The sequence below is a fragment of the Poecilia formosa genome, unplaced genomic scaffold (genome assembly GCF_000485575.1).
Source record: "Poecilia formosa unplaced genomic scaffold, Poecilia_formosa-5.1.2 Scaffold89, whole genome shotgun sequence".
NCBI lineage: Eukaryota > Metazoa > Chordata > Actinopteri > Cyprinodontiformes > Poeciliidae > Poecilia > Poecilia formosa.
Genome location: NW_006800028.1, coordinates 1,415,692 through 1,442,862, shown reverse-complemented (window position 1 = coordinate 1,442,862; position 27,171 = coordinate 1,415,692). Strand labels below are relative to the sequence as shown.

The window sequence follows — 27,171 nt, the reverse complement described above, 5'->3', positions numbered from 1 at the left end:
ACCAGCATGAAGACACATGGGGGGGGACAAGGACCAAGTCTCACTGTGTGAAGTAAGCACACATGTAAACACTGTTCCCAGCCTCCACTGAGGTTAAAAACATACGAGCTGCAAACAAACACGTTAAGTGCGCAAACCGCTGCGCCATGCTGAAGGAAACTATTTCTTAAAAAGCTTGGAAAAAAAAAAGAAAAAGAAAACCCTTAAAAAATCCACACCTCCTGTCATAAAAAGTCTGCTCAGGCATGAAATAAACATGAAATGCAATTTTTATGCAGCACATCCTCACCTGAACTCTAGTGACAACATGAATGAAATAAACAAAAGGCTTGTATGTGCACAGATTGGTTTTAAAAAAATCCAGTTGTGAGGGTCAAGGAGCAGCAAAACAGACAACTGCAATAAATAGCAGAAACTGCTTACTAGTTATCAATGAATAAACTCAGGGAGACAATGAGGTTTGGACAAAAATGCACCGAAAATCACAAATACGGACAAACTGCCTCGTGCCCCTGTGGTCACCACTGAATACAAGTGTTAAATTATTCATTTTGGGGGCTGAGCAGGATGTACACGCCTGTGTGCTCCCCTCATTATTCATTTTGTTGGGACATAAACATGACTTCACATTCAGATAATGGGAGCTCAGCATCTTTGGAGGAGTGAGGGGGGGAACAAAAGCCAAGCTACAATAATTCTTCCTTTAGGTTTAGTGTCATTATTAAAGATTAAGGTTCTAGCTGTACAAATATTCATAGAAATATACCCACGAGAATGCAATTGAAAGATTTTACACACACATTTTACACATTTTACACACATCCTCACATGCTCCCTGTCTTACAAAGAGTTTTCATGTCCATTCAGTATTTGTGATCGGAATGCCTGGAGTACATTTTCAAAGCCTCCACATCAAACGTAGTATTTGTTCACCAAATCTTCAAAACTGCTTATCTCTGCCGAAAAAGAATTTCTACTACAGCCAATAGGCAGTGTTTCATTGATGTGGGAAACCAATGAGAAATCAGGCCAACCTGAGAGAGTTGTCATTGGCTGTGTGTGTAGCTAGGATGGAGGAAAAAAAAAAACTACCAAATTTTCGGAGATGGGGAAGGGAGGAGGTAGCAAGGGGACACACAGCCACAGCTCTAACTTTGTAAAATCCATCTGAGCAAAACCAATGCATGAAAATAAATACTGCAATTTAAGAATGCCTGCCAAAAAGGAAAATATGCTGAAAATCCCTGAAATTAAAAGTTACAAGTAGCAGCGTCAGAGCAATTTGACACACTCCCAAAAATACGGCAAGTAAATGTTCTTGTATTTACTTACTTTTTTTTTTAATTAACTTTCAGTTTTCAGCAATTTTACTGTAAACTAAGAATAAATAAGCACCAACAAAGAGAAAAGTAATGTTGAGGAGAAAGCATAAAAATGAGAGAAACTGAGCAAAGATAAATAAAAAAAAAAGTGAAACAGAGGGACAGAACAAGTGAGGGACAAACAAAGTAAGAGAGCGGAGATGATTTGGGCAGGTCTTTCTACTTGTTGGTGGAAGCCTGTAACCAGGCAGAGTTTGCCTCTTCGTCTCCGAGTTGGCAGCTAGAGCGGGGTCATTATTCAAGCCGTTCATAAAACCAGTGAAACCTGCAAAATCCAGCTGCTCTTGGACCAGCCGCTCTCCAACTGCCACACATACACACTGCAAATAATGAGCACAGTGACTTCCTGAATGCTGGGCAGACATGCTAACATCTGCAGAGTGAAGAAACATCAACTCAAGTGTTAAAAGATTAACTTTATATATATATATATATATATATATATGCGTGTGTGTGTGTGTGTGTGTGTGTGTGTGTGTGTGTGTGCGCGCGCGTAGGTGTTATTACTTAAAAATTAGACATTTTAGTCCAATTTCTGCAAATCTGTAATATGTCACTAAAAATTAACAATGAAATAAATACTATCAAACTCTTCAGTAATTAAAAAAATATGCAACTTCTTTTTTTACTTGAGTGTACATCTTTACTTGAAATTAGTAAAATTAGTTTTATAAAAAATATAATTTAATTAGTTTTTTTTAACAGAAATTTTCTAAAATAGAAGACGGTGACAAAAAACACGTTTTTGTCACATTTATTTTTTAAATGTTTGAAAAACATTTAAGAAAATAATAAATGTATACAAGAAGTAGGATTACTGAATCTGAATAAAACTGTCCATCAAAATATTTACTTTTGCCATGTTTAACATTTAGATCTGGTTTAAAACAATTATGACAAAAATATATATATAATTATTGAAGAACAAGAGAGAAAAAAAATAACTAACTTCTCAGAATTATGAACCTGGATGTGAATTTTAATAATTAGATAACAGCTACAATTGTTTCATTCCATCTAATCTCTTCAATGAAAGTCAAACACATCACAGATAAGCCAAAAGACAAACTCCTCACATCTGACAGGGGTTCACCGGGAAAAAAAGATCTCATCTGAGATACAAGTTTAACAAATGAGAAATGCAAATGTGCCATCTATTTCCATCTACAGATTTATAAGAGATGCCCAGAGAGTTTGAATTTTGAGTATTTTAATTATCTGCATCTTTCAAAGACAAATAGGAGCCCAAGATCAAATAAAAAAATAAATAAATAAAATAAAAAAGAGAAGAAAAAATAGCTGGCTGTTTCAAAGCCAAGGCAGTTTTTAGCATTTGAAAAGGCTTATTTCAAAACTTATTTCACTCAATAACCGTAAATCACAGCATGTGCACCTGTGAGCGTTCTGCCATGCAGTCGACTTTTTACTACCTCTGATATTACTACATGTATTTACACGACGCCAGGCAGGAAGTGGACGCCTTACTGGACCCCGTGCAAAGGATATGATGTCACACATTTGAGCGTTGGCACAAAATAACATGAGTTCATGGTTGTAACTGTCCATCGGCGTCAACGTCTCCAACTCACAGGGAGTTACATGGGATTATAAAAGCACAGACAGAGCTAGCATTGTTTTATTCATAAACAGCGAACATGCTGGTTTTGGAAAATATGAGCTGCTGTTTTATTGCTGCAGTAAAAAAATATGTCCATTTCAAGATTTAGTATGTGAGTTTCATCAGTACAAAAAAAAAGAAAAAAACAGCTTCTCAGGGGTAAGCTTATGAATTGTCAAAGGGGCAACACATGTTTGTACGTTATTTTTTTTTTTTTTTTTTAAAAGTAAGAAAACCTTTTAGAAAGAGTAAGAGCCTTGAGAGTCATAGACCAGAAAGGATGAGTAGAGACTGGTTTAGAAGATTTAAGGGAGCCAGATAAAAGTTTAGCCACACGCTTTGAAGTGTATTTAAAGTCGTCAGCAAGGAGTCAAAGTCACAAAGTGCCTTTGAGGTGTTTGCTCGGTTGTCCGTATCTGTTGGGGAACCGTGTGAATGAGACAGGATGAGGTGGGGGCCAAAAGGAGGGACGAATGGCAGAGGTGATAGTAGGTGAGTACAAGTGCGCACTCATGCATGCTCAACCCCCCCTACAAAAAGAAAAAAAGAAAAAGAAAGGGAACATGCAAGACAGTTCAGTCAGAAGGGTAAGAGGTATGTCATGACTGCGCTCCTCTCTGAAATCATACAAAAAGAACACGCAAAAGCCTGAGAAGACACAATTAAAACGGTATTGAACATGTCAATGTTTTCCTCAAGGAAATATATTTCTAATGAGGTCGTTGAGATGAAATTTAAACCAGATGCCGGCAACAACCCAAGAAATGTACCCATACAAAGAAATCAAAACAAATCAGATCATAAATGTAGTTGTGCGCAGTAAAGTTGAATAGCACAAGGAAAAAGTATTAAACACATGAAGAGAAGCAGCTGCATCTTTAACCCGACCATCTGTGTTTAGAAAGCAATCCTGCCCTCTATCAGTGTATATTTAACATGAGCTGGTTTAGCTCCGACTGGTGGCCTACAAGAAGGCAAAGTCACCAAAGTATTGAACAAAGAAACACAAGAGTAACAGAATGGTGCCTTCTCAAGATCCTAACCGTATTATTGCAAAACATATTGATGGACTAGACAATGAAATACTTGGAGAATGTAGTCTAGCCACATGAGAACAAAACAGTCATCTTTGGATGCATTTGTATACGTTAAAGTTGATTTTTTTTTTTTTAATGATCCCAAACATACCGATAGGGAAACTCAGTAGTTGGTTTTTAAATAAAGCTGTGAATATCATGTCAATGCAGCCATTTGAAATGTATTTTCCAAGATAGACATTGACATGTTCCATGCTCAATGTCACTTCTGCAAAAAGGAATCTAAAGCAGGATTGGGAAAAACAACAAAATGTAAAATGCAATAATGTGAAGGCAGAGCAGTGCATGTGTGTGTGTGTGCGCGCTCATACGTGTATGGGTAGCTCCTCTCTCTGTCTATTCCATGCCCATCTACTGTCTATCCCTTATTTTTCCCATTTCTATTCCCCTTTTCTTTTTGTAATCTCCTTCAGTCGCTAATCCTGCATGTGCCGGTCTCGATAACAAACTCAGTGGTGAGAAAAGGCTCAAGGTGATAGAGAGAGATGGCAATTTTTTTTTTTTTTTCGGTGCACTGAGTCAAACGTCCACATAAGACACGCAGGAACCACCGCAACAGCGCAGGATGACAGTCACGGCACACTGACACTAGTTGGGCCAGTAATGAGACATGATATCCCCACCCTCCAGAGGTCAAAAAACGTCTCTGTCTCTGTCTGTCTCTGGGTTAAAAGTCTTACAGCCAAATGAATTATTCTTCAATTACTCTTGCATGACACACATCATCCTTAGGCTCTCCTCTCCTCATTATATTCATAAATCCCCCAATCTCCTCCATACAGCAGTCAAGAAAATTATTATTACAATTGAGACTCATTTGGCGACCTCCACAACCCCATTACCTTTCTTTCTTCAAATCCCCTCTGCCACCTTCTCTCCCCGTCACCCCCAACTCCACCACTTCCGAGACACAACATGCGTGTCCCCATACATTCGTACGCGGGGTAAGACGTGAGCACAAACGTACACACAACACACATATTTCTTGGTTGGTGTTGGAGGTTATCAGTTTGACACAGGGCACTGTGATTATGTATTTTCTGTGCTTCATTCAGGGGGTTGGGGAGATAAGGGACCAGCAGACTGCAGCAAAGCCAGACACCGCTTTCCCAAAGTGGGGCGGAAGCAGGAGAGAGGTGTTAGCAAAGGTGGCGACTTCACCGTTCATGGCAACTAAAAACAGAAAACACCCGCTAAGCTTCTGTCACATTTTGTCAACCACAAACGTTTAATGTACTGCAATTTTATTTGACCAAGTAATGAATGTTTGTGAAGTAGGTCATTTTACAAATACATCTGAAATTGCAGCATGTAATACACCAATTTATATTATCCTCCAGTAGGAGAATACACAGAAAAAATAAAATATATATATATATATATATATATATATATATATATATATATATTGTTTTCCTTCTTTTTTAAGTCGTAAGTCATCTAAAAATAGTAGCCTTCCGCAACATCATCACACACTGCATGGTTTCCTAATGTTAAGCAGCCCTACTGGGCACAATTCATCCTTCTTGATCCAACACTTTATAAAACCAGTTGGATACGGTGGTAAACATTAGCAAACAGAATTTTGTTTTACTTTGTGTAATTCTAACAGATAGATGCTTTCATTACCCTTCCCAACCTAGCTGTGGCTGTATGTTCAATTCAGTTCAGTAATATGTTTTTATTCCCAAGTGAAATTAAATGTCGCCGTAGTTTATATCAGCCACGTATCTTCAGGGAGTTGTTGTGGATGGTGATGCTGTGGGCAGGTAGGATCTTGGGTAGCAGTCAGTCTTGCAACCAATGTGAAGCTGTCTCTGGCTGAAAACTATTACTGTATGACAGTCGCATGTCAACTCGGACAATTTCCCAAAGTAGCATATCCTGGATGACATCATCAGTTGTTGGCAAGCCCTGCTAATCATAGCTGGGAAGAGAGACATTGGAGCTGGATATGTGATCCTTGACAATTACGGTCAACGGAAGAGATGGTTTCAACTTCCTCCTCTCTCTACTCGTTCGTTCTGCTCTGCATCCATGAAGCCTCCTTTCCAACTTCTTCAGGATGTGGGGTCAAAGATCAGGTGTTCCTTGAGTTTTTAGATGCTAATCAGCTGCTTCAGTTGCAAAAAAAAAATATCTTATTGGCACATGTCCGAAAGTGAAAAAGTAAAAGCACAGCATCCAAAACCAGAGGGAATTTTTATCCAAACATGCCAGGCAAAAGAAAATTATGAACAACAGCGTTAAAAATGGACAATTCAGAACCAACTCCAAAATTCTGCATATGTGATTTCTCAGATTTTTATTTGTAACTTTCCATTCACTTTGCAATGATGCACTATTTTCTATTGGTTAATCATATAAAATAACAAAATATGCACATATCTGTGGTTAAATGACAAAACATGGAAAATTTTAGGAAGTATAAATAGTTTCTTTTTAGAGACAGTATGTGGTTTTTATTGGTTCGGAGCCTAATTTGTGCTTTGAATGGTCTGAACCAAGCACTGCACATTACACTGTACACGGAAAAATAGAGCATATGATTTTAGTTATGAAATTAAATATCTTAGCTGTCATGAACCAGACTGTTTTATATGCTCATAAACACACAAAGAGAGAATGAAGTATTACCCGTGGTCCAATTCTGTCAAATTCGTAGCGCATTAATCAAAAGGTCCCAACTTTTCTCCCCAGAAGAACAACAAAACCACTGAAGCAGCACGGCTGAATTAATCTACAAGGCCCCAAATTAAGACCAGAAACATCCGAGCTCTGCACATCACAGAGACAACACACAGCTATTACAGTGTCCAAATATACCTCGTTTCATCTCTGACGCATTCTTCAACAGTCTCCCCATTTGTTATGACTTTGGCTCCCGTCCCGTGGGTGGGAACTTTCGCACAGACAGCAAAAGCCCTTCAGCGGCCCAAAGTGTCTAAGGGCAGTGATAGGCTGATGTATGAGGAGGGGCATCCTGGGTAGGCATGACAAGAGAAGAGGAGGCCATCGGTGGGACATCTAAAGCTGGAGGAATGAAGGCTCTTTGGCACAGAGAGCAGCTCTCAAACACTGGCGCTGTGATAGAGCCGACCTTGGGCTTAATCACCAGCAGAAGAAAAGAGCAGCTTGACAGGAAGATGGAGAGACAGAAGGAGAGAGAGCATGAGTGTGAGAAAGAGAAACACGCACGCACACACACACACAAAAATACAACACACACAAGGCACATGAGTAGAAGGGAAAGAGATGAATATACAAAGCAGAATAAAAAATACTGTACAAAAAAGACAAGCAGGTTGCAATGCTGATAAAAGTTACATCATAACTCTCGGGGTGTTCCTCGTCTTTTCGAAACTGCAGACTGAAGACCGCTGCAGAATGAAATTAACAAAGCTGGTAATATACTGCCTGTAGACATAAATCACATACTTTACACACAGATCTGAACAGCAGCCTGTGGAAAGACTTCAACCTTATATGCAACACATACATATAACTAAATAAAAATTTACTGTACTGTCCTCCCACCTGTTTATATAGTACACTGTGTTCAGGTGTAATATTACACAGCTATACACACTTATCAGTTTCAAAGTTTTTAGCAAAAAAATTTAAGAAAGCTAAGAAAGTAAAACAGATGTAGGCTAAAAGGAAACTTCCATGAATGCATGTCCACTGCTCAGTAACAGGCAAAGCAAAAGCCTCTGAATGGGGCATCAGACAAACAGGTTGAGGAAGTAGTTCATGTCGAAGAGGTCTGCCAATGGCTAGAAAGAGAAATACAGGCCCAATCATGGCAGCACAGGAACAGGCCCTAAGTACGGTAGAGCAAATATAAGCCACGGTCTACAACATCAGGCAGGGGTCAAGATGCAGGCTGAGTAAAAATGCCACTGAAACAGTCCAACACAAAACTGGATGAAAGATCTTGGTAGAACTATATGGAAACACCATAACATGACTGAGAAACAAAAAACCTGTGCTAGGTATAGACTGGTGGTCCCAAGGTAGGAGACACCACCAAGAGTAGCAGAGGATGATGAGGATGTGGGACTTCCAGATCCAGACGGATACATTTGTGATGGCTAGGAGAGCAGAAGTGACAGCAACAGCAACATCAAGAAGTTTAAATACGTTTAAATACCAGAAGCTTGAGAAAAAAAAAAACTCAAGAGCTCAAAGAGGAAACAATGAAGCTGTGGAAAGCCAAAACTTCAGTGGAGCCAGTGGTCATCTGTGCATCTTTCAGTCACATCATACTTGTATCTTAGAGAAACAGGTAGTCAATGATTACCAATTAATGTGTTCCAGGCACACTAATAACTTAAAAAGTAACTGATGGGGTGCCAAGTGGTTCAGCAGTGGATCAGGCACACCGCATATGGAGGCTACAATCCTCCATGTAGGTCCAGGGTTAAACTCCCTGCCCTTTTCCATGTATAAATACCAATGAATAAAGGCCTCCACTAGTTCTATGTAACCTTAGCAAAAGCAAATAATTACCAAAAACTACAGCAAATGTTTGGGGTGTCAACAATTGTGGCACTGGGCCTATGCTGATATTTTTATTTCTAACACCATCCAACAATTTCTCCTATTTTTTTCAGTATGAGATCCTGCTACCGCAATAAAAGTTATATTTATTTGAAGGCGCATTTCTCCACATTTTTAGCGTGGTAGCCACTGTAAACACTTGTACTGTATATTACAGTATACATATTCTCTCAAATTACCTGCTGAGACCTAGCGCCAAATCACTAAAGCTTCTAGGACAACCACAGAGCCCCCCTTCAAGATGTTTTCCATCAATAATACAGCCTTGGGAAATAACAGACCTCATCAATAAAAATGTTATTTATGTCAAAAGCTCAGAGCCGACATTGAGCTTCAATCTAAAAACCAACCGTAAACAAAAGTTTACAGTAAGATCCTGGCGGCCACAAACACTTGCCCTTAAAATTATCAGTTTCTCTTACCTCGTGTCGAGGTGTTTAATTAACAACTACTATGGGAAGTGTTTATTTGATGGGCAGAGAGAAAACATTGTTTTGTCTTTTAGTTACAAAGCAGAAGATGATTTATGAGCACAAACAAGTGAGTTGTGATCCTCAACAGAGACAGAGGAGACACTGTAAAACAGACGGCATAACCATGCAGACTGCATCGAACGTGTCACAACATGTCGCCAATTTCTACCTCCAGCTCTTTCTATTTAGAAAATACAATTGTAATTGATTTCTTCATATCCTGACTCGGGACAAATCAATATAAGAAAAACAAGGTGTTAGAGGAGAGAATAAATAAAAGTAGATGGTTTCCTCCACCTTTTTTATATACATATATATCAGAAGTAGAAACTGAGCTAGTTGGGAAGATTATCAGAGAGAGTGTGATCAGCCAGGAAAAGAAGAAGGGAGGGAGAGCACAATAATCGAACAAGAGAGGAGCGCCACAGTCCTGGAACCACACGGAGGTCCGTGGAGTCATCAGAAATGCAACGATTTCTAAAAGCAAGAATATGATTTTTAAATTGACAGATGATGGGACCAGGTGGGAATCAATGAGAGGAGGAATCAACTCTGAAACAAGATAATTGCTGTCAGAGATTATAGAGAGATGGAAAAAGGAGGAGGTGGAATGACTGAGATGTAGGCAGAGAGATGGATAACAGAAAGAAAAGTGATTACAACAGGAGACTGAACTTATGAACTTATCTGTGCTTACATTTTAAATGCTTTCTGGAAAAAAAATAATAGATAGCTTCTCTCAATGGATTCAGTCTAAAAGCAATGTGTCTGGGGTCCCTTTAGCAAATGAGAAAAGAAATTAAGAAATAAAATGAATTGACTGTTGTCAGAAAAGACAGATCCATTTGGAAAATGTTATGAAGGGATGAACTAGCTATACTGCCATTTCGAGCTAATAATGAAACAAATATTAAACTGTTTGGAAAACTACATAAAACTTTAAATATTTCAATAAATGTTTGATGAAAGTGGAAATGTGGCTATACAAAAACAGAAATACGTAATGGCTCGTTATTTACTTTTGAACGTCCTCCAAATAAAATATTTTCCCTTTTAGAGAGAAACTCACTTGTTAAATATTGACAGCTACTCTTCATAGCTTAGCATTTTCTGTCTTTATCTTCTTTGCCATTTAAAGCCAACATTCTCAAAAAAGATCTTACACACGTGCAAATCGCCGCTCTTTGCTCCTCGTAGTCAAAAAATAATGGCCTGAGGCAAATATCCTCAAAGTCTGGACTCAAATCTGAATCCTGACCAAACAGCAAATCACCTGAGGCTCAACAGAAAACCGTGCGAATGAGACCTGAACGCAGCTCAGCACGCTGCTGAACCACTCGTCATTAATAACTGTGATGTCCGAAGCCAAGTGTTTTGTTTATAAGTGTTTTGAAACAGTAGGCCTGCTCTTTCTGTAAGATTCATCTGCAAACTGTTCACTGAGACAGCAGGGAAAATACATGAGCAGACTTATCAACTAGGTATATCAAAACAGAGAGAGAAAAAAAAAGCTAGCTAAAAGTAGCCCAATACCTAGCCTAGAGATTTATGAGACATGTGGAGAGAGTGAGAGTTATTATAAAATAAAATAAAAAAAAACCTCAGTGTGTTTTGGGTGAACTATAAGAAGTTTAGATAAGACCAAATGTTGGAGGAAAGAAGACTGACAAGAAAAACACTAAAACCCTGTACATCATTTTTTGTGAGCAGGTTAGGTAGAACACAATCAAACAACCTCTGCCTTACAAGTAATAATGATGAAATGCAGTAAAATCTTTTAATTTGTATCCGAAGACATTCAGTTTCACAGAAAAATAAATGGCTCTTCTAAATGTACTTTTTTTTTTAAGTACAACATACTTTAAAATAAAAGATATGTATTTATCAAAGCTGTGGGAAAAGCTCTTTTAAATGCCAATGAATATAGTTTATTCTTCTTTAAAATGCTCAACATTTAAGAAGTAACCAGATGATGAGATGCTTTAATGTTAAAATATTGAATGTGATAGAAAAAATATAAATATGACTAAAAAGTTTAACTAATTTAGACAACTTGATTAATTCAGACGTTGTAATTTTTCAGGCTGCTGAAGATCTGAGTAATAAACTAATCTGATCATTTACTGAGGGACAGATAATTATGTTAGCAATAATAAAGGAAGGCTTTATAAGTCAATAAGACAAATGTGGCGTTTTAACAGCACATGGGGCGATTAGTATTTGAACATTTTTACAACACTGAAAAGAAACTGAGTGTAAACAAAGTGCATTATTTTATGCCTCTACTTAAACTTAATTGTGCTAAAAATGCAAACAGATTCCATATACTTGTATATTGTTAGTTGAGTAAATAAAATAATTTACTTGTAAGCTACAATTTCCCAAAATGTTAAAGATAATTATGTGTTCAGTTTGTAACTGTTTTTAAAAATATATTTCCTTATATTTTTTTTTTGTGCAAGATAGCCATTTAATTTTTGGACACATCAAATGTAACGGAATTAATTTATGAAAAATGTTTAATTAGACATTTTCAAAAACATTTTGAAAAAATAGTGGATTATGATGACAAACACATTACTATATTAAAATTCCCTGCTTCTGAACAGTAGAAAATTTCTAGAATAATTTCAAAGACAAACCAGACAACTTCTTATTTTTCTGATACGTCCTCTGGGTATTTTGCACATACTGTAAATAACAGTCTGGACTGTAATGGGATTTTAGGAAGTTCAAGGTCAGTGCATCTGGTTGGAACAAACAGAACTGAAAATATGTCAAGTCCAAACGAACGATACGATCCACTAAGCTTGTGGCTCTGAATGCTGGAAAAAAAAAAATCTATAAATATTAGCAGAATTATGAACTTCTTCTTCTGAACTCCTAAATGTTCACCTTGGTTAATATTTCCATAAATAATAATGAGCGCGCTCCTCTGTAGGTGTGTGTTTGTGTGTGCAAAGGTCCCTGCGACCACCTCCACGTATGCTAATGCTGTTATGACTGGCTGGCTTCATTACTGTCTGTCTACAACACCATGGCCAAGGTCAGCGGAGGCTGCAGAGATGATAGGGGCCAAAACTATGAGCACAAATTAATCTGCTGTTTAATCTAATAATGCAGCTCGGCATCGGGTGCCTCAGTCCTATTAACACAACTGTAATTGCATTTGAGGAGAAACGGGAGCATGCAGGTCCACTGAGGTGTGTGCACACTCAAGTGTACACCCAAGTACATCAAACACAAATCGAATTGTATTACAGAAGGACACATGGGTGTGGACATAGCATACACAGATGCACTCTGTAGCTGCACGCACTCCAGACAGATGCCATGTTGGGAAAAGGAAATAAATGGCAAGGAAAACAAGGTGAGGGATTTTCCTGTGAATTTACTTCAAGCACGCATACGCGTGTGTCCGCGTTTACGTTATATGGCATGGAACAGCTTTAAGCACGGAGCACTGCTCATTAGCATGGTAATATCCAAACAGCGGGGTGTAGTCGCAACAGCGGCGTATTATTAGGATTCATCTCATTAAGCTTTCATGAGATTTAAAAGTTAACACAAAATAACTTGAAAACTAAGTCAGAGATAAAAACAGAGTGCGTGCCTGAATTCATTTCATAAAAGTTAAATATACCCCCTGGAGACAACCTGCAGCAACGTCTCGGAGCTGGCCTGGAGTAAGCCGATTAGACAGCAAAAAACGAACTTTTGGCGACATTTACTGCAACAAGTAATTACAAAGAAACAAGGGAGTTTTATCTTCAACTAGGACAGCAGGAAGTATGTTATCTTCAACTTATAAGTAAACACACAAGTGGAGTTCCTAAACTACAGTAAATTATCCACTGATAATTTAATATTACTATGATAACCCAAGTGAAGAACTGGTTTGATACTCACCGCAGTGAGATGGATGACACCCTGAGAGGTGACGGGGCATCCCATGAAGCCGACAAACTGCAGCTCGGGACAGTGCTCAGCTACCGACCGCACAGACTGATCAGTCACCTGGACAACAGGAAAGACAAGAGGGAAAGGAAGAAAAATGGTTTAGTTTAGTTTCAGCACTATGAAACACTTTGGGTTATGTCTTCAAAGCACCGCATGTGTTCGAGTTCTTCACTGCATTCAGCTCGATAGAACTGACACAAGACAGCAAAAAAGGCAAATCCGTTGATTTTTCATAAAATATGGAGATGGAAACTAATAAAATCTCAAGTTATTTTGTTCAAGACTTTATATTACTCCACAGTCCCAATTGATTGCGGTTCTGATCAACGTTTGAACCAGTCCTGTCTTCTGGTGATGGATCATTGTCTCTGATCAAACCAGAATAACTGAGCTACTGAGCCGGTGCAAGTAGATATTATTAATGTCATTCATATAAACACATTTCATGACTTAAATACAGAAAGCTGGTTTAAATCATCAGTTTAAAAGTGGGTATGAAACATCAATGCCCCTGTGATGAGTGAGAAACTGATGCAGGGTGGATACCAAATGACCGTTTTATATTAACATTATAAGGGACATCATAATGTTTACAGCCGTTTCTTTAGTGACTCAGTAATCATAACAGTTTTTCCGAGAAGTAAAAGCAGAGCAACTGATGTGGTTTAAAAGGCACAGCAGGCAACGACTGAAAACACTCACCACCAAACATCTTCCTGTGTTATGAAGGAGCAAAAAGCAGAAAGGAGGTCAAAGGGGTTGAGCGGCAACAGACGTTTCTGTTAATGAGGGCGATAAATAGAAAGAGCTTCCACTGGCACTTGCAAAACACACTTTTTCTTTTATAAATTAAAGAAAGAGTGTGTTGTTTTTAAGTAACATTAACATTAATCTTGTGTTATTTATTGGGCGAATTGTTGTAATCCTGCATGTTTGATGAGTGAGTAACTAGTAGCTTCCCACCCACAGACTTAAGCTAAATCGATTTTTACATTTTTATTTACCTCACACAAAGACACATAGAAAGAGGGAGAAGTAAAAAGAAAAGCAAGCACGGACATTAGCTTATGATATTTCACTGTCTGTAAACTAAATGCTAATAACGGATCAGAGATCCATAAGGAAGATGAACATTTTAACCAGCTTCTGGTGACTTTATTGTGACAGACAATGATAGCTGTTTTTTGTTGGGTTCATTTTTGCTGACATAAAAGTTTCGGAAAGGAAGACAAAAAGACATTCTGCTAAGATGTCCCTAAAAAAAAAAAAAAAACTTTGTTTCAAGCTCATCGCTTTCACATCAGGTTAATTTCTTTAAGAGCTTTTCTAAAGAAAGATTATACAATCACATTTACTTGTAAAGAGATCCTTCATAAATATTTGGTTTCAGCTTTTTCCAAATAGCAGGAACCTCAAAATGAACAAACTAGTCCTTACTACTTGCCCATAATTCCTCTGTCTTCTTTTGGTTCTCCTGACTTCAAACCTTTAGATCTAAGCACTCCTTTTCTCTTTCTAATGTTTGCTCATTCTTCATTTTTCTTTCTTCCTGTATCGCTGCCCACTACCCCCCTCCTGGACTACCTTAAAGGTTACTGAGTCGAGGCAGAGGAAGATGAAAAACCCTGGGAGACAGCAAGGTAGAGAGAAATCACAAAAAGAAAGAACAAGGTTTCCATTTATCTTTCACCAAGTCACAGGATGGCTTATCAGGGTAAAACACCTCCTATGAAGCTCAAAGCTTTGTTTCTCACCTTATCTGCAAGGAGCCAAAGTGCTTCCAGAGAGCAAAATGCCTCATAAAGGAGTGTGAGTGCAAAGTATTAGCAGTTATAAGAGACATGAAGAATAGGTTGTGAGGTAATAATTGAAAACTGAACAAAGAGATGAGGACAGCACCTACAGATAAATATCTAACTTTTAAATAAGTCCCAAAACAACATTCATTAACATTTTAGCAAGAATATATATATTTTTTTAAAAAGTTGATTAGCTGCAACAGTGCAAATAAGTTGTGCACATATCTTCATTCTGTCCAAACTTATTAACTACCACAAGCTTTATATTTCTTTTTGACTGGAAGTAATATACCAGCCTCAAACACTTGGAGGTCATCATTAAATTTAAATTGTAAAAATACCAACGGAAAAATGTATAAAGCTATAAAATATACATATAATTTATTTGCATTTATTAACATTTTTGTTAGGCAAAGTCATGTAAAAATATATGCTAGACAAATGAAAAACCTTTACTGGCATTACAGCAATTAAGGAGCTTTCTCAAGGTTTTTCTGCTTTGTAAGATAACTTACAAAGCAGAGTAAGGGATATGTGAGATTAAGGGATATGTGTAGATTTCCAGTACCTAGTGCTTCAAGATTCAACAAAATACTGCTTTTTAAACAATCAATACCTGGATGAAACGTGTTTTAGGACCCGTCACACTGCCCATCACCACTTACTGCAGTCAGAAGAGATCTCCTGTTTTAAGACGGTCACGATTGTGGAACTGGGCTTTCAGAGTAAGTTGGGAATCCAGGAATATACTGTAAAATGAATGCTGTTTTAGGTCTGAAACTTAAAAAAACAACCTTGAGCTGAACAGCTGGCAGGTGAAGAAAGCTGGCCAGAGTTCCCCTAACATGGCTTCTGCCAAAAAATCATCAAGGAAAACATTTTCAGGTTGACTACCAACCAAATCGAAAAGACTGAACACCAGCAAAATCAAAACCTTGTGTGAGGGAGGCAAAGGAATTAATACACACCGAACCTCCAGACTTTGTTTTACACTAGTGTTTGTGCTGCAGGAAAGTGGGTGCAGCCGAGTGTCTGGAAGCAGAAGAGAAAATAGAAAAAAAATAACAGAAAAAGAGCAAGTTAAACATCTAGAGTAACTCCCAGCAGGTGAGGAGGGAGACAGAGGAGAAAAAAAGTAAAATCCCAGCAGAGCAGAACCGGCCAGGAGAGCATGTTCCATATCAAATTAAGTTTGTGCACGTGGCAGTGTCGGTGTGTACGTGCAAAAGGCCACATGGTTCTGTAACTAAGATTTGTCTCCAGCCCACAAACACAAAAAACCCGTCCCAACTTTCAGTCTGCTTTACCCCCTCCTCCTTTTCTCTCTCTCCCTTCTCTCTCAACCTTTCATGGACTTTGATTTAAAAACATGAAAAGAGTGATGGGATGGCTTTTGGAGAAGTGGCTAGCCAAAGAGAGGCCTTACAGCCTTTTAGGAGGGATCTAGTTTAATGGTCTCTGGGTGAAGGAGGTAAGAAAAGCAGGGGAAAAAAAAAAATAACAGCGAGCTAGAATGGTGGAAATGCTGCAGTCGTAAAGACAGTCTTTGTGTGTGTGCTTTAAAGAGCTGCGGGGTAATTGTTCAGAGTGCTGTGGAAGCGAAAAGAGTTGGTGCTTTACATGAGTGTGTGGTTTTCGTCTGGTTGGTCTGTTGTTCAAAACGCTGGGACAGCACCTCCGGGCCACTTCTCATCCAATAAGGGCGTTTAAGTTGGTCAATACGGTCTATCATACGGCTCGTTTGACTCCATCAAATGCAAAATCTGGAACAGACCACAGATCTGCTTCAGTCCTCTGTCGCTTCATTTTATCGACAACAAATCTAAAACTACCAACAAACAACAAAGTTTTCATATCTTGCTTTAGTCTCTTCGTTCTTTTTTTTCGATTTTGAATGTAGGTGTTTGCCGGTAGACTAACCCAGTAGTTAAAGTTGTTCTTTATTTACTAGCAAAGCATGCATTCAGAGATTCCTGCAATGCTTCCAGCATTTATTTTCAAAAGCGGATTTTGAGGCTTCTGTGTTGGCCAGCCAGTGTTAGAACAGATTAAATGAGGCTCAACAGCTGCAGCTGATTGATTTTAATGGCCAAACCAAAGTGAATTTTTAGGCTGATATTATAACGATAATTCCATGAAAAAGCTGATGGTAAATTAGTCGACTGATGCTCCAGAGCTCAGTGTAATAAGTGGAAGCAGAAGATTTTCTACCTAATTGGCTTTCAACAGTTATCCTCAATTTAATTAAATAATGGTATCCTTTGATAGAAACAATATCATGCTAATGTTAACAGATCGCAAAATCCTATTTTATGATATAAGGTACACAACAGCTAAAAGGAAGACCAAAATAATCAATAAAAGCTACACAGTCAGGGAAAGAAAGGAAAAAAAGCACATGAAAAGGAAGACAAACGTTAAGGGCTACACATGTGCAGCTTTGCAGCATATGAGAAATCCATCAGGCGCTTGCAGCACAGGAAAATATGAACATTAAAATGTTCTGTAACAACAGTGCGCAAGAAAAGGGAAAGAGTGAACTGGAAATATTCAACTACTTATATTACTTTTGACTACATGTGCAGCTATGATGTAAAACGATAATGGATCTCAGTATTTCACAGAGGTATACAACTGACCACCATCAAAGCTACATTAGTCCATGATTGTTTATAAATGTGGCTTCAAATGGAAACTACTTCCTCACGTCTAGTCTTCACTCTGTTATGAGTCTGGCTTCTGAGAGATTAATAAAAGCTAGAAGGCACTGCGTCCGGAAATATCAGAAATGGACATGGAAGTCATTTCAGTCTCTTGACCAGGAGTCTCTTAACTGCACTTCTTGGGACCTACCAAGCTGCAGTGTTTGGATGCATCCCTGCAGGTAGGAATCAGCAACACCATTTACTATTTTCTAGAGATAAAGTTGTTCAAACACAGTTACAGAACAGCAATCAAAGGCAGGAGGACATGATTTCTTTATGAGTGCATTCTGTTTCTCAAGTGCAGTTGTGGACCTTTACAATGTTATCTATAAACGGGGACACCAACTGCAGGCCTGTGAGGTACAAATTGAAGTGGGATGATTTTCATCAAAGTTCTGTTCCTTCCACAGTAATCATCTTCTCCATAAATACTCTCAAGAGGGTCATACTGCAGTGGGCTCATCACAAACAGTCCTAAATGTACACCCATAAAGCCACGCGTGCACACACTCACACACTAGAGCGTGTGTCTCTTTTTAAAGAGCTCAGATGGGCTGTATTGATACAGAGGACTGGTGATCTGGCAAAAATCTAAATGAATACCTATCATCCTTTGTAATATCCGATGCCTGGAGACAAAAGCAACACGGAAAGCCGTAAAGTTTTACAACAGCAAAGGAGAGTCTCTTTACTGTGCTGATGAGCAGAAGCTCTTTGCTGAGTGCAGGAAGCTGCTGCTACAGCAATGCACATTTACATCCGCAAATAAAAATATGTGCATGACTCTCCACATTCAGACGTGAAAGGAGTTGAACGGGGCGACAGACTTATGCAGCGCGGACGCTGGGGCGCGAGTCCACCGTTGAGTCTAGACAGATGTGAGATTCCTGCTTTCCAGCTATCCAGTGCAATGTTTTCCTTGGCTAAAGACGGGGACCAGACATATTTATGAGACACGATGAGATGAGAACACAGGATGCATCACAGTTAGAGGCAGACAAGAAGAAGAATGGGGCAGGAAGGAAGGGAATGGAGAGAAAACGAAGAGGTATGAAGAGGAATGAGAGATTTGCAATCTTTTCATGTTAACATAAACTTCACTTCAAGTCTTCAGTGTATTGCACTTGCAAGCTCGGCTGCTTCTTTCATGTCAGTAAAATCTGACTGAATATGCATGTGACAGACAGGCAGTCAGAAAGATGAGAAAGATGGAGAGGCGTGATGACAGGCCAAACAAGCATTGTGTGCATGCGTGCGTGTGTGTGGGCTCGGTGTTTGTGGGAGAACATGTGAGCACAAGAGCAATCCGATCTTATTAGAGCGCTGCCGGGATGAGGGGCCGTGATGAGAGTCTTGAATCGCCCCGTCTAATCAATCAGTCTAATTAAGCGAGCTTCGTGAACACAGGGCCGAGGTGAGAAAGAATCCGCCAGCACACAGATTAAAAATGATTACTGAAATCACTGCAACACATTCTGTTACAATCCATCTTTATGCCTGTCCAGCAGATTTGTTTAAGAAGTCGCTCCGCTGGATGTTTCAGGTAATCCTAAGAAACAAATCAGAGGTGCTTTAGTTCAACAAGCCTATACAACACATCCTCGAGTTCTTATTTTTTTTTATATTTTAAACGATTTATTCTTAAATTTGAAATCATACACACAAGAAATTTTGCTAATATTTGCAAAATGGTTTTAATATAGCCATACTGGAGGGTTTTCCAGATAGAACATGTTGTTTAAGGTCATGCCAGAGGCAACTCAGCATTGCAGTCCAAGTCTGGGCTTTAACTAGGCCATAGCAAAAATGTTGTTTTTTTTTCTAGCCATGCAAAGATGAACTCCCTGGTGTGTTGCAGTTTCCTGTTCTGTGTATTGTACTTGTGCCTAAGACAACAACCCGACACCCAATCATTCTCCTTGCCCATTTTTAACCATGAATGATGAAAACTGACCAGAACTGAAGCAGGTGAGGTCAGCAAGACTAATGTTGTTCTGGGCTTGCTTGTGATCTCCTGGAAGAGTCATCAGTGCACTCTTAGAAAAATACTATCAGGCTGGCCACTTCTGGGAAGGTTCCATGTTTTTTCACGTGTGAACAATGGCTATCACTGTGGCTCTGTGGTGTCTCAAAGCCTTTAGGAACGACGTTATAACTCTTTCCAGATGAGGCTTTGTTCCTCATCTGTTCTTGAATTTCTTTTTATCAGACCATGAAGTTGTGCTTTGTGAGGACTTTTAACCTACTTCATGCTGACAGACAGGTTCTAGTTGAGGAATTTCTTCATTCTGCAGGTCTGGTATTAATTAGGGATAGGTGATGCTAGTAAAATCAAACTTGGCTTTTGTGGTTAAAGTTATTTTTGTTAACGAAACGGGACATAATTTCTTCACAAAGGATCGCATCGCTGAACACGTGAGAAGATTCTGGCATATTTGAAAGAAAAGAAAAGGGAGATTTGAAAACTTCCATGTATTTAAATGTACATGAAAGTAGAGAATGGAGTGTCCAGAGAAGATAAATGTTACTAATTTCAGTGTTGACTTTTATTTTTCACGAGTCTGCATTTTTTTTCCCTTTAAGAATAAATCCTATATAAGGGTGTAGCTGCAATCATCTGACTCCTCTACATAATATGCAAAGCTCTATCTATGTGATCGGAAGAATATTACTACTCAAATATTAAACTTTACAAAGCAGTTTTGATTGTCTATTTCTACGTTCACATAAGCCTGCACAGGTGGCTTTTTTCCAGCAGCTCCTTCCCCTGCTCCCAGTTTTGGTAAGAAAGCCAAAGCAGGTCACAACAAAAAGAAAGGCAGTGGAGCATGCTTGTATGTGTTTGTGTGTTTATGCTGTCAAGTCCTCACTTCGAGCAGACCTTTAACCACCAGCAGGGGTGTTCATGTGTGTGGTGTTAGCACTGCATGCTGCTGGGCTACACAGGGCAGCAAGCGCCAGCAGCGACATAACAACCCTGCGACCGCCTGACTGACTACCCATGAATCCACACTGCGGACAGTAAGTGTTTTGTATGAATAATCTAAAGTCTTCCACAGTGGCCTGGAGATTTATTGGCACCCCTGGTTAAAAAAAAAAAAGCCTTAAAAAATCTTAAAATATATATATCCGTCCATTTCTGAAAGACCAAAGTTATACACTGGAAAGTTTATTTATTTGGGGGGAAACAATCCCACATATATGAATAGATAAATGTAACTGATGAATACTAAAAATAAACTTAACTTTTTTATTTGATAAAAGAGTTTCATGGCTGCTTAGTGAAGTAATCTATGCCTGTCTGCTTCTTTTTCTACTATTTACAATGCTAACTGATTCTTAGGGAGGTTACAAAAAAAAACAAAAAAAAAAAACAAGGTACTGAGACTTTTACTGGACGTTTGTGTTTTTGGTCAAATGAGACGAACCGAGAGTGTTGAGTCAGGCTGAAAACACAAACGTAAAAGACTGACTGTTGTCAAACAAAAGCAACTCCATTGATACAACTTGCCATTTGTAAAAACTCACAACAGAAACTGAGCGCATCATAAGAACAATGCCGGGCTGAACAGAATGTTTAGAATAGCTTCTGTGTCGTCCTTCGTTGCGTTGTGTTTGTGTGACATACAGATCACGCTGTGCTACCTTTCTGAAATCTGTCGACACCACCTGCCAGAGCTGTGATGAAACTGCCATGGAAAACCACCCAAACTGAGTCAAACTGCCATTGGATGCTTGAGGAAAAGAGCCAGAAGAATTCATTTGCATACCTGTTGATCACTGTTAGGATCTGTGATGCTGTGGAATTGTAAGATATTACGAACTCCTTGGATTAACTGGGTATTTAAAAAAAACAAAAAAAAACTGACAAGAATCTGCCAGAAAACTAAAAATAAGCTGTCATGAGACATTCCACATATTTAATAATCCAAGACATAGGGGGCAATTCATCTGAAAATGAATCTGTGGTCAGTCTGTGTCCAATAATGTGTGCTTTTCTTTTCGGCCCCACAGAGACAATGGCATAATAATCAATTTCAGCTTATTTCTGTTACTGGTCATCAGTCATATTCAAAAGAAAAAATGACAAACAGAAAGACATGTAGCTCATCACTGTAAATCTATTATTGTTGGGTCTATTTCTGTATCTCAATGAGACAAAACATTTTGAAGAATGTGTTAGAAAATGAATAATTCCTCCATTTAATCCACATATTTCCTCTAAATTCAACAGAGCAGCTTAATTCATAATAAAGTAAATGTACATGAATCACCTGAAGTGCTTGCAGTCTGACTAAAGCGGTGTAAAGCTCTTCATTTTCTCTACAAAGGTTTGAATTCTTCACATCTCTCCACTGAGTCAAAAATGCCGTAAAATTATCTCACAGCACACCGTGTATTTTTCAAAAATCGAAGCTGCCTATGCAATATGACTATGTTCGAAAAATGAAACTCCCAGGATCAATAAATCCACTTTTCTCCAGCTGTGGCCATCACAGACGCATTTGGAAGAGAAATCCATATAAAAAAAAAACCCTGCCCCATCGTTTTCAAATACCTCACAAGAAAAGTAACTACCACCTACTTAGCAGCCATAATTCTGTAGCCTGAACAAAATAAGCATTTTACCACTTTATTCCTCACAAACTAGCCCAAAAATATCTTCTGCCATCTCTGCATATGAACGGTACGTGCTTTTTCCTCACTCGTTTGTCAAGCAGTCCTGAATCAGTCAACGTCGTCGGACTTGATGAAGCCAGGAAGAACCAAAATCTGCATGGGTAATCACCAAAGTGATTGATTGCCTCACTTCCCCCTGCGCTCCACACTCAGCTCAAAATTACCTGTCGTTTTTCAGTGACTTGAGCCCTCAGTTTCTGCATGAGTTTCCCATGGTGCGTTTTTATCAGGCTTCAGCTGTGCCTGATTGTGGATATGCATGGACAGCACGTGCCTGCTTGCTCCAGAGGGACCCTAAGCAGCAGTTTCCATGGGATGAGGAAGAGATTTTGTTCCTGCTCTGTTTCCCCAAGGATCAATAGTGCTTTGTTGCATGTCAGATGGAAATCAGAAGCTATGGTGGAGAAACCCAAAAGGACATGCTTTTCTCCTTTTAAATGCAATGTCATTATACAACATTGTCAGGGCCCTTCGACGCCCCTCTTGAGGGTTCGATCCCAGTGTGCTCTTTTCCCAGGGAACATATCAATAACTCTTTGTTGCGTGTCAGAAGGAAATCAGAAGCAGATTCGAAGAAAGCACAGTGGACCCATTTTACACCTTTAAATGCAAAGTGCTGGCTGTCATTACAGCACTTCATAAATCCCTAAAAACCCTCCTCCAGAGTCTTTAAATCCCAAAGTGATCCGTTTCAGAGTGGTTCACAAAAACGCTGTTTTTCACACATGAATACTAGAGATTGTGCTGAGAATAAGGTCTGGACTTTGTTTGGAGAAGGTCCTTCAAAGGCCCGTCAAATATTCTCATTGTGAGGTTTCATCTCACACCTGAAAATCTTCCAGAGGAAACAAGGTAAAGGTACAGATACACACTGAGCAAGCAGCGGTGTACAAAGTCAAAATAACTAAATAATGCTCTGATTATTTAGAGCATTATTCTTCAGATACTATTTAACATTTGTTAGACTGTAGAAAAGGATGAAGCATTGCGTTTTAAACCCCCTATTTTATTTGTGAAAGCACAAAAAAGAAAAGATTTTTTTACATGCATTTCAGCAAACCAAAGACACTGCAAATATTATAAATAACAAACGTTTTACTGTACAAGAAACAAGAAAAGGTGACCTTCCACTCTGCTGGTTTAAAAAAAAAAGAGACAAAAATCACAGATGCAGAGAAGTGTGTCTAATGTCACAAATACATTTCCTAATAAGAATCAAACTTTGCACTTAATATTTTCTTATTCTTCCAACTGGTTTTTCTTGGTTTTCTGATTGAGGTTGATAAACATTAAGTCAAAACCACTCTGTCCCGACATTCTGTCTTAGCAAGGAGTTGAGCAAAAGGTCCTGACAGACCAGAGATGGCAGGAGAAACCAAGGAGCCAATTTTCACGCAATATATTTACTTAACTTCATTAACAATTTTGTGTCATTTTGTGTCGGATTGTGGGCCTAATTTCACCGATTTGACCTACACCTCCAGAGCAAAGAGTAAAGATCACAATGTTGAAATTACCAATTGTCCTGTCTATTATCCAGAACCTCTTCCTGTCTTGTCTCCAAGTAAAATATCTAGCTTAAAGCGTTCGCCCTTACATCATAGTAGGATCATAATTGCATTACATCTCACAAGACATATTGTGGTATTTTGAAATTGTGAGATGTTGTGTCAACACCTTTTGTTCCACCCTTAATGAACATCAAGCCGCATCTTGTGTCACAAACAAAATGATCAGTGATTTCACTATTATGCATTGCAAAACTTAATTTAGGTACCACAGAACTGTGCAACCACAAATTCCTCACAGTTGGAGAGGCGTGTACTTGTCCATCTTCTTTAAACAATGAATTTAACACATCCCACAGAACATCTCTGTCCCTATTCTAAAAGCATAGCTCCTGGATCACCTGAACAGCTCCTCCAGGATGTTCTAGATTGGTCATTAAGGGAAGATTGTGCCTTTCATTAAGTGTGCGCTCTCCATTGGCAATTTGATTTAACTTGAGACACTTTTTCCTCTCCTGACTTCCAAGCATTAATCTATTTCTTGATTGTATTTGCTTGCACGTTTAATGTTGCATTAAGTGTTACTGTACAGCACTTTCATCAACCCTAGTTGTATTTAAATGTGATTTATGAATAAAGGTGATTTGTTGTTTGTAATCATAACAAATGTAATGCGCGCTACATAGTGAGATGGTTTTAAATGCACCTTTCTTTTAGCATCCTGTAAGCTGTGGTCTTCAACTAAGTGGCGTATCTGTCGGTGATCTCTCACTCTAACGAAGAATTAAACCACCAAGAGACTCTTTGGTCTGCACAACTTTGAACCTCTTAACCCTTACTTTATTGTCCCCATGGCAACTGCCTAGCAAAATCCATGGAGATGGACCAGAAATTGACTTTAAACTTTACTTAGAGATCAGTTTTATGTCTCACACTAATGATGAAAAATGGGACTTAAAGAGGCCAATTTGGACCAGAATGACAGCCTGCTGAGGTGACGCACCCATCGATGCCTGGCGGTAAAGCTCTGGCCCATATTGGATTGTTCTGTTCAGCGGTGTATGGAGGGAACCCCCCCTGCACACATACACACCTCTTCTTCGTATTGATGCAGTTACTAGAAGCACGAAGCAGAAGTTGGCAAAAGCTGAGAGAATCACAAAGCCAGCAACAGACAGCTTTGCTTCGCTCCCTAAAGGGAACAGCACTTTCCAAAGCCTTCAAAGTTGAGATGACATTGATCTTGTTGACTGAATGTTAATCCTCACTAAATAAGATCTTCAGCAAATATGATAAACCCCCAGGAGGCATATGGGAATGTGAGAAAGCATCTGTGGGAGGAAAATTATCGACCATTATTCGGAGCTTTGTGCTTCACGCTTTAAACAAAAGTAATTCAAGATATGCCTGACACCGAGTTTGTTTAGCTGTCCAAGCCTAGTTGTCCACTTTGGAATGACTGCTAGTTGTTTTGTGGTTTTACATAAATCAGGCAGATTCCAGAAGATGTCCTGACTGCAAATCCTGCATTCAGATTTCTACATTTGTGTTAGCATTGAGCAGTGCATTGTTTAAGGCTAACTTTAAAGTAAAGTTAATTAATCTAGCAATAATTATAGTAACATTAATTTGATCTTCCATTCCATTCTACAAGCTCTGCTCATTAAATGAGCTAAAACGGTTTGGCACTGGTGCAACATATGTTCTCTCACATGTAGTGAAGTTAGGTTTCCATAGCAATGCAAAAGTCACCAGTTATTTTCACAGACATAGCAATATAGAGCTCATTACAAAAAAAAATAATAATAATAAATAACAGCTAAAAAGCTAAAAAACGAAGCTCACACACACAAAAAAAGTTTCACTGCACTTTGGATATTCCTATTTTATTCTATGAATGAATAGAGGGAAGATGTAACATGTATAAATGGATGGACAAAGGAACATTATGTAGGTGACAGATCCAGGTCTCAGTGACTCCTGTAAAGTGCTCTGAGAGAACCAAGAAGCCTCTGTGTATTTTGTGTTAATGTAATGCTGTTGTCCATTGGCAACGCATTCTTGCATGTGATTACAAACAGTAATTCATTTAGGAGCCTTAGGGATAAAAAGCAATAATTTAAAGAACCCCAGCCAGTGAATTGCTAGTCACACATAAATTCTTAATGTGTTTGTTGTGCTTAATTTTTCTCATATACCAGATATTCCCTGATCCCAGCCTGCAGTTAATTGTTTTGAGCCGTCCAAACTGCACACAAACAACCAAGTGAACCAGAGCTACATACAATAACAAAAATCAAACAATCAGGTCATTTATAAAAAATGTTGGCATAAAAGTTTAATGATTGAATTAATCAATTACAAACATATCCATAAAAGTGGGTCTGACACATATTATGCACTATATATACATATACTGTTTGTACTATGTCAAATAATTTGAACGGTTAGCAAAGAAGAGATGACAGAAATCAAATATTTTTCAACATGAAAGTCAAGTCACATAATTACAAAACCAAGTGTCATGAATTGCCACATTTTTAATAAGATACTCAGCCCGCTGTTTGGAGTCCCACTTTTCAGGAAGTGGGATTCCTGAAAAGTGGAACAGATGTTGGCGCCAAAGATGTTGAATATTGGAGTGTTAAATAAAAGAGGAGTAAAAATTGACTTTTGCAGGTGAAATTGTTGTGGAAATTTTAAGGCAAAACAGGAAAATTGCATTAGTTTCCGAAACCATGCATCCTTGCAACGTAGTTTTAAGTCGTACTTTAATTCATATGCATTATAAATTACATAACACATGTTTGCAAATAAAACAAAACAAGTCAAATATTAGCACTATAGCTAATATGTGACTGACTGGGGCTTTCTTGATAAAAAATAAAAATGCTTTAAACATTTTTGCTTCTATACAAAATTTAAAAAAAAATAAAAAATCAGTCAACAGAAGATTTGAGTTATGTTTAGCTTTCTCAGTACTGCAGGATTCACACAATGCTTGGTATTCTTAGTAGTTTTCTGAAATATATTTCTACAGCTGCACTTAACTTTAATTTTAGATGAGAAACAAATTACTGTTGCTCTTTTTGTTATGATCAAATGTCTAATGTGGATCTGGAATGTAAGCAAATAGCATCTCTACATAAACAAAGGAACAGGCAGCCTACATGGCAATAAAAAGTGAGAATTTCTCAAAAAATATCCCACTGGACACACATGCATCCTAAGGTGGCTTAATTTACAAACATACAACCAAATGGAGAAAAAGTGACAGCTCCAGAAGAAAACATACAAATCCAAAAACTAAGTTTAGTTTTGCTTCCAGACAAATAAAGAGATGCTGGATATTCATGATAAACACTTATGGCTATAGAACACCCTTC

At 38.4% G+C, this 27,171-nt stretch overlaps 1 protein-coding gene across 1 annotated transcript in view; it reads right to left on the bottom strand.

Moving 5' to 3' along the window:
* Window positions 1-27,171, bottom strand: part of fbxl17 (F-box and leucine-rich repeat protein 17) — a 221,362-nt gene that overhangs the window by 134,651 nt on the left and 59,540 nt on the right. The window contains exon 7 of the mRNA XM_016674088.1: window positions 13,043-13,150. Within this exon, the coding sequence (XP_016529574.1) occupies window positions 13,043-13,150 (108 nt within the window). The remainder of the gene's footprint in view (window positions 1-13,042; window positions 13,151-27,171) is intronic.